This window comes from Hyperoodon ampullatus, assembly GCF_949752795.1.
Source record: "Hyperoodon ampullatus genome assembly, chromosome: 5".
Classification (NCBI taxonomy): Eukaryota; Metazoa; Chordata; class Mammalia; order Artiodactyla; family Ziphiidae; genus Hyperoodon; species Hyperoodon ampullatus.
Window position 1 is genome coordinate 135,285,986 of NC_136918.1, and position 13,666 is coordinate 135,299,651.

General features: G+C 46.0%; 1 protein-coding gene across 2 annotated transcripts in view; it reads left to right on the forward strand.

Annotated features, from left to right (window-relative positions):
- The window catches only part of ITSN1 (intersectin 1), a gene marked incomplete at both ends in the record, with an annotated part of 175,868 nt that extends 162,420 nt beyond the window's left edge, over nucleotides 1-13,448 (forward strand). For both annotated transcript variants that reach the window (XM_079704739.1, XM_079704738.1), the window contains 7 exons: nucleotides 2,536-2,703; nucleotides 6,716-6,928; nucleotides 8,141-8,262; nucleotides 9,326-9,408; nucleotides 9,732-9,815; nucleotides 10,635-10,808; nucleotides 13,300-13,448. In XM_079704739.1, coding sequence (XP_079560865.1) covers nucleotides 2,536-2,703; nucleotides 6,716-6,928; nucleotides 8,141-8,262; nucleotides 9,326-9,408; nucleotides 9,732-9,815; nucleotides 10,635-10,808; nucleotides 13,300-13,448 — 993 coding nt within the window. The remainder of the gene's footprint in view (nucleotides 1-2,535; nucleotides 2,704-6,715; nucleotides 6,929-8,140; nucleotides 8,263-9,325; nucleotides 9,409-9,731; nucleotides 9,816-10,634; nucleotides 10,809-13,299) is intronic.
- Nucleotides 13,449-13,666: the final 218 nt, after the last annotated feature.

Here is a 13,666-nt window from a genome sequence, read left to right on the forward strand (position 1 = left end):
GAGAGAGTGTCATGGACATATATACACTACCAAATGTAAAATAGATAGCTAGTGGGAAGCAGCAGCATAGCACAGGGATATCAGCTCAGTGCTTTGTGTCCACCTAGAGGGGTGGAATAGGGAGGGTGAGAGGGAGAAGCAAGAGGGAGGAGATTAGGGGATATATGTATATGTATAGCTGCTTCACTTTGTTAGCAGAAGCTAACAGAACATTGTAAAGCAATTATACCTCAATAAAGATGTTAAAAAGGGCTTCCCTGGTGGTGCAGTGGTTGAGAGTCCGCCTGCCGATGCAGGGGATACAGATTCGTGCCCTGGTCCGGGAAGATCCCACATGCCGCGGTGCGGCTGGGCCTGTGAGCCATGGCCGCTGAGCCTGCGCGTCCGGAGCCTGTGCTCCGCAATGGGAGAGGCCACAGCAGTGAGAGGCCTGCGTACTGCAAAAAAAAAAAAAAAAGATGTTAAAAAATAATTTAAAAAAATGATGTCATGGACCAGGCTGCTTGTATTTGAATCTTGGTACCCCTCCTGTGTGCCTTTGGGCAAGTTACTTAACTTCTCTGGGCCTCAGTTCCCTTATATGTAAAATAGGTATGCTAATAGTACCTATGGCATAGGGTTGTGAGAAATCAACTGAGTGAATATATGTATGTCTGGCTCCTACTAAGCCGTATATAAATGTTAGCTTTATCATTTAGTGTACTTACGTACTAAGTGTACACAAAATTCAAATTCTCTGGTAATAAAAGAAATGCATAACCAAACAAGAAAATACCTGCTTTTGGCTTGCCAGGTAGGCATATATTGAAAAGATTGTGAGTCCTCAGTGTTGTCTGGTTTGCTTGTGGAAGGTAGACTGGTTCAGCCTTTTGGAGGGAGATCAAACTCCACATTCTCTTTGGCTCAGCACTACCATCTCTAGGAATTTATTCAAAGAAATGATCAGAGAAATATTGAAAAATTGGAAACATGAAGTTTTATGGGAAGGAAACTGTTTAAAGGAATTGTGGTTCATCCTTACAATGACGTATTATAGAATCTTTAAAATGATGCTCTATATACTTCAATTAAAAAATAATAAAATGATGATCTAGGTCCATATAAAGTGGACACTAAATGCTGTGCTATAACTGACATGAAGTGGGAAAGAAGCAAGTACAAAATGGTACAGTGTAGTATGGTAGCATGATCCAATATTTATTTTTTTTAAACTATATGTATTTATATCTACGCAGAGTGTATTAACGAATTGGTAGGCTGAGGTTATTTCTAGATGCTTCAGTTATGGGTGGTTTTTAATAACTTTCTAAATTTTCTAAATTTTATACAATAATAATTTTACAATGAGAAAAAACATAAACCTATTTTCATTTTGAAAAACAAAAAACAAACAAAAAAAGAATCCACACAATTCAGCTATGTGGGCTTCCCATCGAGAGCAGTTGTCCTCAGTCTTGGCTGTACGTTAGAGTCACCCAGCGAACTCTAGAAAATTCCAGTGCTTGAGTCCCATCCCTGGGGATTCTGATATGGTCAGAGTTGAGGCATCAGGACTTTTCAGAGGGACGCTAATGTACACCTGGGGCTGGAGTTGTTGTTTGGAGATGATTGGTGGACACACAGGACCCAGATTGGGTGTTTTCCTCAAATTGGGTGCCTCCTTAGGACTTTAAACCAAAGTATGCCCTAAGGATGAGATATTATTCAGGGTAAAGCCCACTTGACTTATTTGTATATGGACAAGGCCTGGACAAGTACACCCTCAACATAATCCTAGTACATTGCAAAGACGGCTTAGGATCTTTCTTCATTCTTAGTGTCTTTCCTCATGATGACTGTTCTCAATGTCCTCAAAGTCCTTTGAGAGTCTGATGGTAACTGCTGTCACTTACTGAGCACCTTCAAAGGGCCAGGTACTTTACAAAGTGCTTTACTTGTATCAAGCCATTTAGTCCTCCAAACAACCTTATAAAGGAGGTGCTATTAGTATCCCCATTTTTCATATTAGGAAAATAAGGCTCAGAATATTTATGTGACTGACCCATATCATGGCTGGTCAGTGGCAGGGCAGGGATTTTAACCCAGGAGGTCTTGCTCTAGAGCTGGCATGTTTAACCATTGGCTTGGAATAATTTATCCAGAAAAATGCCTTTGCTCAGATGCATCCATTAGCATGCAGTTCCATGGGTCCATAGATGCCTACAGCTGTGCATTAACCCAGGAAAGAGCCGTTCTCCAGGGAGAAAGCCATATGTGGTGCAATATTGCCCTTGCTGTAGCCACTGCCCTCCTCATACCCCAAGTATAGATAATGTGGCAGCCCCTGCCCCCCAAGGGTCCCCTGCCAACAAAGAGTGGTCATCTCTCTCCATGTCATTGCCAAGGTGGGTGCTTAGAGCTGCAGTTGCTCTTGTGGGCACTGTTCAGGAAAGGTCTGTGCTATGCCCTGCCTCTGTTGGGTCTGGCCTTCCAGGACAGTGAACCACAGGCTCACCCACACAGCCTAAGGATGTTGTCTTCTGTTCTCCAATGTAGATCCTGGAAAACACTCCTGAAAACCACCCAGACCACAGCCACTTGAAACACGCCCTGGAGAAGGCAGAGGAGCTGTGCTCCCAGGTGAACGAAGGGGTGCGGGAGAAGGAGAACTCGGACCGGCTGGAGTGGATCCAGGCCCATGTGCAGTGTGAAGGCCTGTCTGAGGTAGTGCCTTAGGGTGTGACCTGGGTCTCCCCCACTGAGCCTTGGCAACTGGCCTGAAGGAGGATGAGAAAAAAACATGAATTGTCCTCCCTGTTGGCCTCCAGTTTGCTAATTCTCTCTCCAGCTGCTTCTAATCTGCTGTTTAATCCATCTACTGAGTTTTTATTTCAATTATTTTCTTTTACCCTTTCCAGCATTCTAGTTATTTTCTCTAATCTGCTGGTTTCTTTCCTGTCTTGTTCTTTTCACAAATGACCATGCTTCTCATTTATTTCCTAACACATTTTAGATATATTCTTATATATTTCAGATCTGATCATTCCATTAACTCAGGTTACAAGTTTCACTGTTTTGTCTGTTGCTTCTGCTAGCTCTCACCACACATGTCTGTTTCTCTATATGTACTTTGATTTTTGATTGTGAGCTCAACATTCCTTGGAACTTTATTTGTGGGATCTTTGAGGTCTGAAGTTGTATTCCTCCTGCAAGGATTGCTAGCTACCAGGATCACCCTAAATTAAATATAGAGGGATTTTTCAGATCACACTAGTGTGTGAATTGTGGTTGTAAACTTAAGTGAGAACTTCATTGTGGTTACAAATTCTCAGGGACATTTTTTTTCCCTCCACTTACACCAAGTTCAAAAACAAGCAAGTTTTCTTGCTCATCCCTTCTGTGCTGAGTTTACTTGTCATTCTTCCTTGGGAGTACAGCTTTTTGGGATCTCCTATTATCTCATGTGGGCCCTGGATATATCTCCTGTCTCTTGCACCCTCCATAGCCTTTAAAATGGAAGCTTAAGGTCACCAGATTTAAGAAAGACTCTCAGGGCTAAAGCCAGCTTAGGGGCTTGTTTATCTTCCAGGGTTCACATTTTCATGCTGTTTTTGGCCTCTGCAAATTTCTTATTTTCATTTTTAATTATTACCACTTCACTTGCATTTAAAAACTACAGTTCTATATTTTATTCGGTTCTGAAATTTTTCACTGGGTGAGTCACACTCTAGTCCACCATAGTACCAGAAACAGAGTCTCTCCTGTAGTATTTGATTCTCTTCTTGTCCCTTATCTTTACTTTAGTCTCATTCATTCTTTCTGCCTGTTCTCACTCTCTTTCTCTTTGCCTCTGTACACACACACAGATACACACATACATTCACACATTCATGCACACACACCATTGACTAGGGTTTACCAAAATGCCCAGGCAGACTGTCTCCCTCACCCACTCTCCCTGTGGCTCCTTCCTTCTTACAAGCTTCAAAGGCATTCACTACCTGAGGAAGTTACACCACTGCTTCCTCCCTGCCCTGCCTCCTGTCCCCCTTCCACAAAGGTGTGGGATAACCAAGTTATGGAAGCAGCCATGTGGAAACCGAGGTGATGGATGTGGGTTCCCATTTTGGAGCTGTGTTGATAAGCAATCCAGGGGCATTCACTGGTTGGTTGGCTTACTTATTCATTCATTCATTCAATAAACATTTACTGAGCACCTGCCCATGTGCCTTGCTCAGTACTAAACACTGAGGACATGGAAATCAATAAGATGTGACCTACACCATCTCGAGAAGCCTACAGTCCTGGACCAAGTAGAGGAATCAAACCAATTTTTACCACACAATGTGAGACATTATGAGGCAGATCTAGGTGCCAAGTGCTGTTGGACACTCATGGAGGAAGGAACCGTCGTGGAGGGATTCAGGGACATGTTGGAGAAGGTGACACTAGGCTGGGTGTTGAAGGATGAAGATACCTCTCCAGGAGAGAATCCAGGGGGAAGGCATTTCAGTGGAGGGCACAGCCTGTGCAGGACTTGGGTGAGCAATGTAGGGTGATAGGTGATAAGCTTTAAGGCAAGTTGAAGCCAGGGCAAGGAAGGGCTGTGTATCATTCCAAGGAGCATTAACTTGACCCTGAAGACAATAGACTTGAACAGCTCCTGAATCTGCCAGCCTGAAGTGCAACTATGCACTTTTTCTTTTTTTTTCAATGTTCCCTATCTTCTTTCTTTCTTTTTTTTTCTCTGTCTTTCTTTTTGCCACACTGCATGGCTTGCCGGATCTTAGTTCCCCGACCAGGGATCGAACCCAGCCCCAGCAGTGAAAGTACAGAGTCCTAACCAATGGACCACTGGGGAGTTCCCCTCGCTGTGCACTTTTAAAGGGGTCCTTCCCTGAGTCTTAGGGCTGCAGTCACGGGACTCAGTGAGGCCTGGGTCTTCATCTTAGAACATTAAGAATAGGGAATTCCCTGGTGGTCCAGTGGTTAGGACTCCACACTTCCACTGCACGGGCATGGGCTTGGGGGACTAAGATCCCGCATGCCACATGGCACGGCCAAAAAAAACCCCTCAAAACATTAAGAATAAAATAAACTCTTGTCATTTGCTTTTTTGTGATGTATATACCCTCTTTGAAATAGACTGTTGTCCTTCTTTAGTGATCGATCCTTCCCGGCTATTGTACACCAGCTTTCTGTATGGTCTGTTTTGTCTGTATAGTCAGGGTTCACGATCGTGGGGAGGGGGCGTGTTGGCTTCCGTTTCCTGGCCCAGATCTGGACACACACCGGTGATTAAGTTTCAAATAAATGCCATCTTTGGCATTCTTGTCTTAAGATCAAGAACTATCAAGACTGTTCCCAATTCACATATGTTCAGTGTTAGCCTGGCCAGTTGGAGGCTCTAACCTTTGAGTATGAATAAACCACCTCACCTCGATGTCAGCCAAGTGAATTGCTAGATTCATTGCCCCCAAGTGGCTTGAACTCTCTCTTGGTGAGTAAGAAGGGCTAGATTGACATCCTTTGAAGGCTCCCTTTGTGGTGTCACCTTCAGTCCTTGGGGCTCCCTCAGAACCGCAGTGGGAGGTTAGAGGCTCTCGTCCCTCCTTGTACCTGAGAACAGAGTGGACTGGTCACTCTTCCTTGCTGCCTATAGGTCTCTGGTCATAGAGGCCCCACTGATTCTTTCTCCCACACTGGAGGCAGACAGGTGGCCAGCAGCATCTCTTGGGGAATGTGTGTTGTGAACTGTCACCTCTTCATTAATACTCTTCTCAGGGAGGTCTGTAGGGTGCATAGCTCTGAAGAGAACCTCAGCCTTGAAGGCTGCTGGATGGAGGATACCCCTGGGGCCCAAGTGTGGGCAGGTGGAGACCTGAAGTTCTGACTCCTGCCTGGATCGTATCACTTCCTGGGCACAGCTGTGGCCTTCCCCTCCCTCAGTCTCTCCCCCGCTATCCAAAAGGGGGGCCTTAGTGGGGTCATATCTTCTACAGTCTCCATCTGCCCCTTTAGAACCTGCTCACAGGAGATGATGGAGCCCAGGGGGGATGATAGAGCATGAGATGATAGAGCCCAGGGGGATGACCTGTCCCCTTCACATTTTCAGGACCAGTGAGTTGGGTGAGATTTAATGGACACCAACAGTGTCTTTTCTGCTTGGCTTTGAGGCATCTGTCAGCACCACTGAGTTTTGTAGTCCACCCATGTGGTACGGGCCTGGACTCAAGCTGAGCCTTGGAAAGTAGCATTTGTCCTGTGGAACTGTACAGAGAGAGTCGCTGCTGCTTTCCAGAACCGCGTAGGACTGTCTGAGCCTGTGCAGGGCCATCATTGGAGCTGGTTCACGCCACCTCCGGCAGACTAGCCTGCACACAGCACATACCCATCAAGGAGAGAGAGGGCTGAGTGTTTTCTTCCTGCTGCCCAGTTTCCCCAATAAATACAAGGGAGAAAAGCACTAGTCGCCCTGAGACACTGAGCAGACCTCAAGGAAAAGCATTAAGATTATAGCCAAAGTTCATCTTGACACATGGAATCTCCAGAACCATGACTTTGGCTTCTTGGCTCCAAAAGTCCCTGCCTGAAGTTTTCAAAACATTCCTTGATTTGAGTCTAAGTTACAGGCCTCAGATTCTGATGGAGTCCATGCTTCCAGATGCAGAAAAACAAACCAAAAAAATGACCTCACTTCATCGTGTCTTCTTTGGGTTTTGTTTTCCTTTCTCAGCAACTTGTGTTCAATTCAGTGACCAATTGCTTGGGACCACGCAAGTTTCTGCACAGTGGGAAACTCTACAAGGCCAAGAGCAACAAGGAACTGTATGGCTTCCTCTTCAACGACTTCCTCCTGCTGACCCAAATCATAAAGCCCCTGGGCTCTTCGGGCACCGACAAAGTCTTCAGCCCCAAATCGAACCTGCAGTATAAAATGTACAAAACCGTAAGTTTGATTCTAGATTGCAACATCAGGGTTGACGTTTGGAGGAGGAGGAAGTTTCCAAAAGGAGCATTTCAGCAGGGTTTGGGGGCTGTGGCATACAGGAAGTGCAGGGGCTGAGACAGGATTTAGGGTGACCACAGCATCACGGGTCCAGCAGTATCAGAAAAGGAACAACGAAACATCTATTAGCTGTCAAGTGGCTACTGGGTCCCCCAGATGTGTTGAAGGTATGCCTTGCCCTGGTGGGGTTCCCGGTCTAGTGTGGCAGATGTGGGAAAGCTCGAGACTAGAACTCAAGCACCCACTTCCCGAACATTCCCAGATCTCCCTCCAAACTTCTCAAGATGGTTTGGAACATCTGTGCCCCTCACCTTTTTCCAGCAAAAGCCAATCTAAATAGTCAACGTCTAGAGAATTTTCCTAAGCCGTTTATTTGGTCTGCTTCTACGTGCATGGCTGTGGGTTTTTTTTTTTTTTTTTTTTTGCGGTACACGGGCCTCTCACTGTTGTGGCCTCTCCCGTGGCGGAGCACAGGCTCCGGATGCGCAGGCTCAGCAGCCATGGCTCACGGGCCCAGCCGCTCCGCGGTATATGGGATCCTCCCGGACCAGGGCACGAACCCGTGTCCCCTGCATCGGCAGGCAGACTCCCAACCACTGAGCCACCAGGGAAGCCCTGGCTGTGTTTGTGTGTCTTCGTGTCATGGGATATTGTTTTTCTAAACTTGTCTCTGTGTGGGTATTTTCACAGAAGAATTTTCTCTGAAGCAGCAGTTAGCTTTATTTTGGGAGAAAGCACAATGTACTTATGTAGATTGTCACTAGCAGCTTTGTATGAACAACTTGGAGAGAATTGGTTGGAGGTACAGTTGATGGAGACTGCTGATTAGGATATACTATGAGAAAAACAGACCCATCAGTTCTTATTCTGGAGGACTTTAAAAATACCTGCAAAATGGAGGGGGGAAATCCATATTTATAATTTGCAGTATCTGAAAGTTAATATGAACACAAAGTCATTATTCTGGTATAGTTTACTGAAACACCCTCCCACCCCCGCCACAGACACACACACACACACATACACACACACACCCTCACCCTCAGTCTAGTTTATTAGAACATTTGCACGTAAGCACACACACATACTCATAGTTTACTGCAATACACGGCCCCCAGTCTGGTTTTGTAATGGCTGTGCATTATTTTTCAGCCTATTTTCCTAAATGAGGTTCTAGTAAAATTACCCACTGACCCTTCCGGGGATGAACCCATCTTCCACATTTCCCACATTGACCGAGTCTACACGCTCCGAGCAGAAAGCATAAACGAAAGGTAAGACCTGCCTCCTCACTGGCACTGGGCGCCCAGGTCCCACCAGGTGTAGGACAGACGTGGCATATTTAATTAATCAGCAGGTCCCAACGTTCCTTCAGTTGCAATGCCATCCCCTCTGGCTGGAGGTGGGGCGGGGGCATGAGGGTGGGGCGGTCTTAATACGTTTTTCTAGAGCCTCTCAGAAGTTTGACCCATGGCATGAATTTTGCAAAGTAAAATGCATTGAAATGAATTTTGCTTGAGAATTTTTTAAAAAGCAATTTTCAGAATTTGAGATAAATGGAGCATCTCGTTTCCCAAGGTTTCCCAGGTGGCAGAAACCAATAGGAAAGTGATTCGGGGATTGATAGGACCACCTAATCCTGACCCCCCACTCCTCAGCTGGCTCCCCTGGACAGACATTCTGGATCCTAGAACTGTGGGCATTTTTGCTTTAATCTCATCTTCAAGGTTCTGCCCCGGAGCCAAATGAAACAGATTATTTTCTGAAGGGTGAACTTGACATAAGACCTACAGCATTCCAAGAGCATTTGTGCCCCAAAGCAGGAAATTGGCTAAAGTCGTCATGCATATGCTTCTCGGGAAAAGGAAGGCGAAAACATCACGCCAAGATGTTGGGGAAAGCCAAGATGCTTTCCCCAGAGTGTGTGTGCTCTTTCACAGAAAGTGGTTCCTTATCTGGGAAATGGTTTCTTTCCTTGGATGGTTTAGTAAGAGAAATCCTTCTGGCCTTATTGGATTAGGCAAATATGTGATGCTTTTCAAGAAGGAAGGAGGAGGAGGTGTTGCCAACATCTCCTCCAGGGCAGCATTTATCATCATAGATTTTCTTCCATGGGGACGCAAACTCAGGTCTTGAGTACATCAGTAAAAATGTCACTCGTGCCTTTGTTGTGCATGGAAGAAATCATGATTAGCACCATGGGACATAAAACCAGACTTTCTTTGCTGAGCGTTTGTTGTAAAAATCAAACGAACAAGGCAGAGTCCTAGAAACTGAATTTGTACAGACCTGGAGCCTGAGTTCTGTTTGGCACCATTCTGTCTCTTCCTTTCCAAGGACCGCTTGGGTGCAGAAAATCAAAGCTGCTTCTGAACTCTACATAGAGACGGAGAAGAAGAAGCGGGAGAAGGCGTACCTGGGTAAATGCATCGCTGAGCAGGGGGCCCGGGATCCCGCAGAGTGGCGGCAGAGAGCCATTTGGTTGTGCCTAGAACCCTTAGAGCTGGAAGATGGGCCTGGGGGTAGGGGAGAGCCTGAGGGGGCAGGCAGGTGGAAGAGGGAGAGCGGGGGTGCAGGGTGAGGGGTGGAGGGCAGGGTCCAGGATCAAGGAAGCAAGAACTCAAGGCGGGGTAGGGCTGGGGAATTGTTCTTTCAGGGGAGCATAAGACGGATCATGAGGCAAACCAGAAAGGCAGCAAATCCTAAACGGGAGCATTTTGTGTTGTTTCTCCTGCCGTCATAGTCCGTTCGCAAAGGGCCACAGGCATTGGAAGGTTGATGGTGAACGTGGTTGAGGGCATTGAGCTGAAACCCTGTCGGTCACACGGTAAGGACCCAAGAGGCCCCCTCTAGCACATATTAGTGGTGGAAGCCTTTTCTGCATCCCCTCCACCTGGCTTTAAAACAAATGTGCTATTTCCAGAATCCTCAATTTCCTTCCAGACTTGGTTTTTGTACCACTTGTTAAAAAATTTTAAAAAAAAATTTTTTTCCACGATTTTGCTTTCGAGAGAGATCTGAGGGGCTGCCCTTTCACAGTACAGTCAGCCCCTCTGTATCTGCAGGTTCTGCACCTGTGAATTCAACCAACTGCTGATGGAAAATATTCGAAGAAAATTCAAAAACTTTCCAAAAAGCAAAACTTGAATTTGCCACACACCGGGCAACGCTTTACATAGCAGTTACATTGTATTAGGTGTTACATGTAATCTAGAGATGATTTAAAGTATATGGGAGGATGTGGGTAGCAAAGACTATACCATTTTATCTAAGGGACTTGAGCATCTGAGGATTTGGGTATTTGTGGAGGGTTCTGGAACCAGTCCCCGTGGATACTGAGGGATGACTGTGGTTTTGACACAATCTAGGGCTAAAGTGAGGAGGCAGGAAAGGCTTAGTTTTGAAGCCCACTAATGTAATTATTTAAGTATTATGAATAGTTAAGTAGTATACTTTAAGTATGATGCTGGATTGTGTGAGTTTCTGCCTGGATTCTCCATTTTATGCGGCTTATTAAGTGTGGCATTGGAGTGAGATCAAAATGAGGGGTGTAGCGGGGACAGCTGCCACATGACTGTGACCCCACCACGCTCACCCAGGAGAGCTGGGTGGCACACGGGAGTCAAGCAGGCTCTGTTCCCTCTAGGAAAGAGTAACCCGTACTGCGAGGTGACCATGGGCTCCCAGTGTCACATCACCAAGACAATCCAGGACACTCTGAATCCCAAGTGGAATTCCAACTGCCAGTTCTTCATCAAAGACCTGGAGCAGGAGGTCCTCTGCATCACCGTGTTTGAGAGGGACCAGTTCTCTCCAGACGGTGAGTAAAAAGCGGCCCCGAGGCACCCTTCCCCTTTTGCTGTCACTTGGCTTTCATGTATAAATATTTTCTACCTGGGAACTTGGTGCCCAGAATTTCTTGGGCTTCCTGCCGAGAGATGAGGTTGGCATAAGACAAGACTCAGCATCCCCTGGCAAGAGGCCTTCACTGATGCCGGGTTGTCTCAGAGAAGGTGGACAAAGCATGCTTGGTCTAGAGTGGTCCAGCTGCCCTAGACAAAGACCATGGTCCTGTGCTTCCCCAAAGCAAGTAAATGCAGAGAGAGCTATACCACAAAGCCTCCGCCCAATTCTTTAGTTCTTGGCTAAAAGCTATGGTGAAAATTCATAAAACTAGCCAGTAGAGCAAGAAGAACAGTAGCCCACAAAAAATGTGGCAGAATCAATCAGTGCCCTTTGGGTGACATTTCTGGTTAATTAAAGGGATGGAATTGTGTTGGATGCATCATCCCTTCAACCAACTTTCTGTTTCTGCTTGAGCCTGGGAAAAAAATGGGACTGGCAATGATTCTGAGAAACTTCTCTCTCCCTTCCTCAACCCAACAAAAATAAGAGAGTAAGTTTAAAGATTGCGGTCTCAACTTAATTATATTCAAAGGAGTAAAATTAAGTGCTAGGAGTGAGGGTCCAGTGCAGGCATAATCTGTGCAAGGCTTAAATTGCTCCACGTGGCTTTTGTCTTTTAGTACTTTTATATGAATTATCTCATTGTGAATTAGTTACTATTAATTATTGCCCAAAGATGGTCACATAGCTGGCTAAATGTTAGAGCATGACCAGAACAATCTGACTCTTAAGTCTGGGCTCTTAAGCACTGTGTTTCAATGGCAATTTGTTTTTAAATTTATTTATTTTATTTATTTATTTTTGGCTGCGTTGGGTCTTCCATGCTGCGCACATGCTTTCTCTAGTTGCAGCGAGCGTGCTCACTAGTTGTGGCTTACGGGCTCTAGAGCGCAGGCTCAGTACTTGTTGTACACAGGCTTAGTTGCTCCGCGGCATGTGGGACCTTCCCAGAGCAGGGATTGAACCCGTGTCCCCTGCATTGGCAGGTGGATTCTCAACCACTGAGCTACCAGGGAAGTCCCTCATTGGCAGTTTTTATTCTGATAAATCAAGGCTTGAGGTTGGATTTCTTTTTTTTGTAGTAGTGAAATACCACAACACAATGGCAGCTCCACTAGAGTTTAAATTGCAAATCCTAGTATTGTTCTTACTTCAGAGATCATTTCCATGAAATGCACAAGGGGCAAAATAAACCGGTATCTTCCACCAGAAAAAATTCCCAGGTTTTAACCGTTGAAAGAAAAGCTGTTTCCTGTACAAGTGTTCCTGGATCATAGGATATTCCAAAAACTAATTGTTGAATGAAAAAATGAAGGAGTTAATGGTCTGGAGGCCCGTTTAACACCACTGTGCATTTGCACAGCATCAAAAATTGTTTCAAACACGCTCACATCCATTCTCATACTGACACTCAATATTTGATAAAAAGTGGTGTTGAGATTGTCCCGGGAGCATGGCTGGAAGCTTGCAGCTCCCATGCTGTCACCTCCTCCCCACACCCTCGAGTTTGCTCTCTGGCACTTACAGTGGTGCATTATAAGGACCAGCCCTTGTTCACCATCCTTGACTTTTCGAAAAGGAGTGTAACATCACGAAGCATGTTCCTGGGACAGCCCCTGGGAGAAACTACTGTCCAATTTTTGTCCCAGAAATAGCTGACTTTCTTCTGGGCAATTTCTTTAAATTTCATGCAAGTTGCACATTGTGCAGCTGATAGGACATCTGGTTCTGCATTGCCTCCCAGGAAGCTCATAGCCCTTTGGGGGTCCTCGAGTGTGAGGAAAGTGTGTGTTTTGAGCTCCTTCTGGGCTCTCCGTCATCCCCATCCTGGTACGTTTTTGTTTTCACTTCATTTAGAAATTATGCTGGGCTTCCCTGGTGGCGCAGTAGTTAAGAATTCGCCTGCCAATGCAGGGGACAAGGGTTCAAGCCCTGGTCCGGGAAGATCCCACATGCCGCGGAGCATCTAAGCCTGTGTGCCACAACTACTGAGCCTGCACTCTAGAGCCCCCAAGCCACAACTACCGAGCTTGCATGCCACAACTACTGAAGCCCGTGTGCCTAGAGCCTGTGCTGTGCAACAAGAGAAGCCACTGCAATGAGAAGACCCTGCACTGCAGCGAGGAGTAGCCCCCACTCGCCGCAACTGGAGAGGGCCCGTACACAGCAACAAAGACCCAATGCAGTCAAAAATAAATAAATAAAATAAATAAATTTATTTTAAAAAATTAAAAAAATAAAAATTATGCTGTCATTGTAGTCCCTGGATTCTCGGAAACTGACCTAACTCCCTTTTGGAAGAAGGAAGAGTATAACAACTTGCTGGGACATTCCCAATATACAAAGTACCTGCCTTGAAGAGAAGGAGTCCTCTCTGAGGAGGGTCTGTGTGTTTCTCCTTTCAGATTTTTTGGGCCGGACGGAGATCCGCGTGGCTGACATCAAGAAGGACCAGGGTTCCAAGGGTCCAGTTACAAAGTGTCTCCTGCTGCATGAAGTTCCCACCGGAGAGATCGTGGTCCGCTTGGACCTGCAGTTGTTTGATGAGCCTTAGGGAGCCAGCCCAGGGTGTGCTTGGCAGAGTTCCAGCCTGAGGCAGCAGATGCTCTCTGGAAATGGTGTTGCTTTTCAAGGACCACCGTTTGGTGTTCAGCCACAGGGCAACAGGACAGCAAAGACAGGACCCTCAAAGCTTCTGGGAATACTTCTTGACAATCCTTCCCCCTAAACAATTTCCCATTTTGTGAAGCAAAACTGTGTTTTCCTTTGTTT